The sequence below is a fragment of the Rhinatrema bivittatum genome, chromosome 5 (genome assembly GCF_901001135.1).
Source record: "Rhinatrema bivittatum chromosome 5, aRhiBiv1.1, whole genome shotgun sequence".
Classification (NCBI taxonomy): domain Eukaryota; kingdom Metazoa; phylum Chordata; class Amphibia; order Gymnophiona; family Rhinatrematidae; genus Rhinatrema; species Rhinatrema bivittatum.
The window spans coordinates 9,180,167-9,183,136 of NC_042619.1; the positions used below are offsets into that span (position 1 = coordinate 9,180,167).

The window sequence follows — 2,970 nt, forward strand, 5'->3', positions numbered from 1 at the left end:
TCAATTAAAACAAATTGAAAAAAATTCTTTTTCACTCAACGCACAATAAAGCTCTGGAATTCATTGCCAGAGATTGTGGTTTCAGCAGTTAGTGTAACTGGGTTTTCAAAAGGTTTGGATAAGTTCCTAGAGGAAAACTCCATAAACTGCTATGACGATAATTAATAAGCAATAGTAGCCTGTGATCTGTCTAATGTTTGGGAAATTGCCAGGTTCTTGTGGCCTGGTTTGGCCACTGTTGGAAACAGGATGCTGGGCTTGATGGACCCTCGGTCTGACCCAGCACGGCAATTTCTTATGTTCTTATGTTCTAAGTCTTGGTGGCACAAAAATATCTGGTTGCTCATCTACCAGCAAGTAAAATATAAGCCTCTTTTCCATGGACTGGACATTGATTAAGCCAATAAATAAGGACATGAGTGTGGCGTTATAAGACTACGCTGTCTATTAAGTGGCAAATCTGTAGTGGAAGAGGACCTTTGAGCCACGGTGAAGATGGAGCTACCTGCAGGGAGGAACCCTGGGGTCCAACTAGAGCTTCACGAGCAGCAGCCCTCGCTTCCCTTAGGTAGAGCCATCGGGTGCCAGGGCTGGATGGACGTAGGGAATGAAGATCCGAAGATGAGAGGATGTGACAGGTCAGAGATGAGAAGCCAGTCCGGTCAGGCAGGCAGCAGTCATGAATGGGTGTAGGTTCTGACTAGGCAGGCGGAATCCGGTCCGTAACGAGGTTCAGGCTGGCAGAAGTCAAGCAGCGTCAGGGTCCAATCTCAGGTTAAGCCAGAAATGGGATTTGGAGTGAGTTATGCACATTTTTTAAAAATTGCATATGAAATTCTGTTTTAAATTTATTGCATAGGAAAATTGTATCAGTTAAGCGATTAATAAGTCATTTTTAAATAAATGGCAGGATACAGCGTGACGCTCAACACACACAAGCGAAGGTACACTTGGGAAGGATAAGAAATGTATAAATTATATATATATATATACATATACACACACACACACAGTATATACACACACATTTATATACACACAGATATATTTACACACACTTATACATACACACACACACACATATATATATATATACATACACACGTATATGTATCCACACACACACACACTCACACACACATACATACACACATTTATATATATATATATATATATATATATAGCAATTTTTTTACGATTATGGGAAGTTTAGAGTTATTAGGGTGTCCTTTTTAGGATTTTCACAAAGGGTTGGGGGTTGGATTTGGTTGGTTGCAGTTAAGAGGATGTGTATAATTGTGCTCCTGGTTGACTTGCATTGCTTTGGTTTTAAATGATACAATTCATGTTGTTTATTGGGGATATATGCTTTTTAAAATTCATATGCTATGTATTACTACCTAATATTTTTGTATATCTGTACACTGCGTTGATTGAATTTAATCATTCAGAATGGTAGTTTGTAAATGATTCAATTCCATTAAAATCCAATCTGTCCACATTTCTAGTTTAACGGTGTTACAGATTTACATTGTGTTTCCAATTTGTTCACACTCAAAACAAAGATATGAATTGGTCTCTCTCATTGAATGGAAAGTCACAGTAGTTAGCAATTTTGTCTTTCTTTTCAGAGGCAGAAAGCTTTGCTGAACGGGAGCTGAGATCTCACAACCCATCATGTTGACCGTCAACTCTTCCAGCTTGCACCCTTCCTTCTTCCTGCTAATTGGGATCCCTGGGCTGGAGGCTGCTCACACTGCCATTTCTATACCTCTCTGCGTTATGTATCTCATTGCCCTTCTCGGAAACAGCACTGTGATATTTATTATAATAAGGGAGCACAGCCTCCACAAGCCCATGTACATTTTTCTGTCCATGCTGGCGGCCACCGACCTCATCCTGTGCTCCTGCACAGTGCCCAGGGTGCTGACATTATTCTGGTTCCATATCAGGGAGATCTCCTTTGGGGGCTGCCTGGCACAGATGTTCCTCATTCACTTCAGTTTCATTTTGGAGTCGGCCATTTTGTTGGCTATGGCTTTTGATCGCTATGTTGCCATTTGCAACCCTCTACAGTATGAAGCAATATTACCTATTTCAGTCATCATAAAGATTGGGGTATCTGGCGTGGTTAGAAGTATCTGCAGTGTGAGCCCTTTTATCTATCTTCTGATGAGGTTATCATACTGCGAGACAAACATTATCCCTCACACCTACTGTGAGCACATGGGTGTGGCACTGTTGGCTTGCGCAGACATAACAGTTAATATTATGTACGGCCTAACTATTGGGGTGTTAACGGTATTGTTAGATTTTCTGCTTATTATAGTGTCCTATGGACTGATCCTCTGGACTGTCATCCACCTCCCTTCTGCCGCTCGTCTCAAGGCGTTCAGCACCTGCGCTTCCCATGTGTGTGTCATACTCATGTTTTACATCCCTGCGTTCATCACCGTCCTCGCACACCGATTCGGCCACAAAAGCATCCCATCCCACATTCATATTCTGTTGGCCAACCTCTACGTTGTCTTCCCTCCCATGTTAAACCCGATTATATATGGTGTGAAAACGAGAGAAATCCGTAAAAGAGTTCAGCAGACGTTAGGGTTGATTTCTGACCACTGTGACCCGCGTAGCTCTCAACAATAAAGAAATACAAGAAGATAAAGATTTATGTAAAGAATCTGGCAATAAAATTATCCTGCATAAATGCTGCTGCAAAACATTTAGCCCACCTGATTCTGAAAGAGAGTATTGCTTGGAAAAGGCACAATACTAGCAAAAGGCGCAGCCCTGCACAAAACAACTGCGCCCACTAACGGGTGTGCAAAAAGCAACGCAAGACTATTGCCTGCTCTTTACATTGCACTTCACTGGTTCTGTCTTCTAAGCAATACATGATGAAGTTATTGCTATAGTAGAGAACCCTGTGGTTCCTGTTGTGACGGATCCTACGTTGACGTCGTCATT

The 2,970-nt window shown here is 41.8% G+C and overlaps 1 protein-coding gene across 1 annotated transcript; it reads left to right on the top strand.

The window, feature by feature from the left end:
* Nucleotides 1-1,668: 1,668 nt before the first annotated feature.
* Nucleotides 1,669-2,649, top strand: LOC115091633 (olfactory receptor 52Z1-like). The gene has a single exon (XM_029601798.1). The coding sequence runs from the start codon at nt 1,678-1,680 to the stop codon at nt 2,647-2,649; it is 972 nt and encodes a 323-aa protein (XP_029457658.1). The 5' UTR covers nt 1,669-1,677.
* The last annotated feature ends 321 nt before the right edge of the window (nt 2,650-2,970 follow it).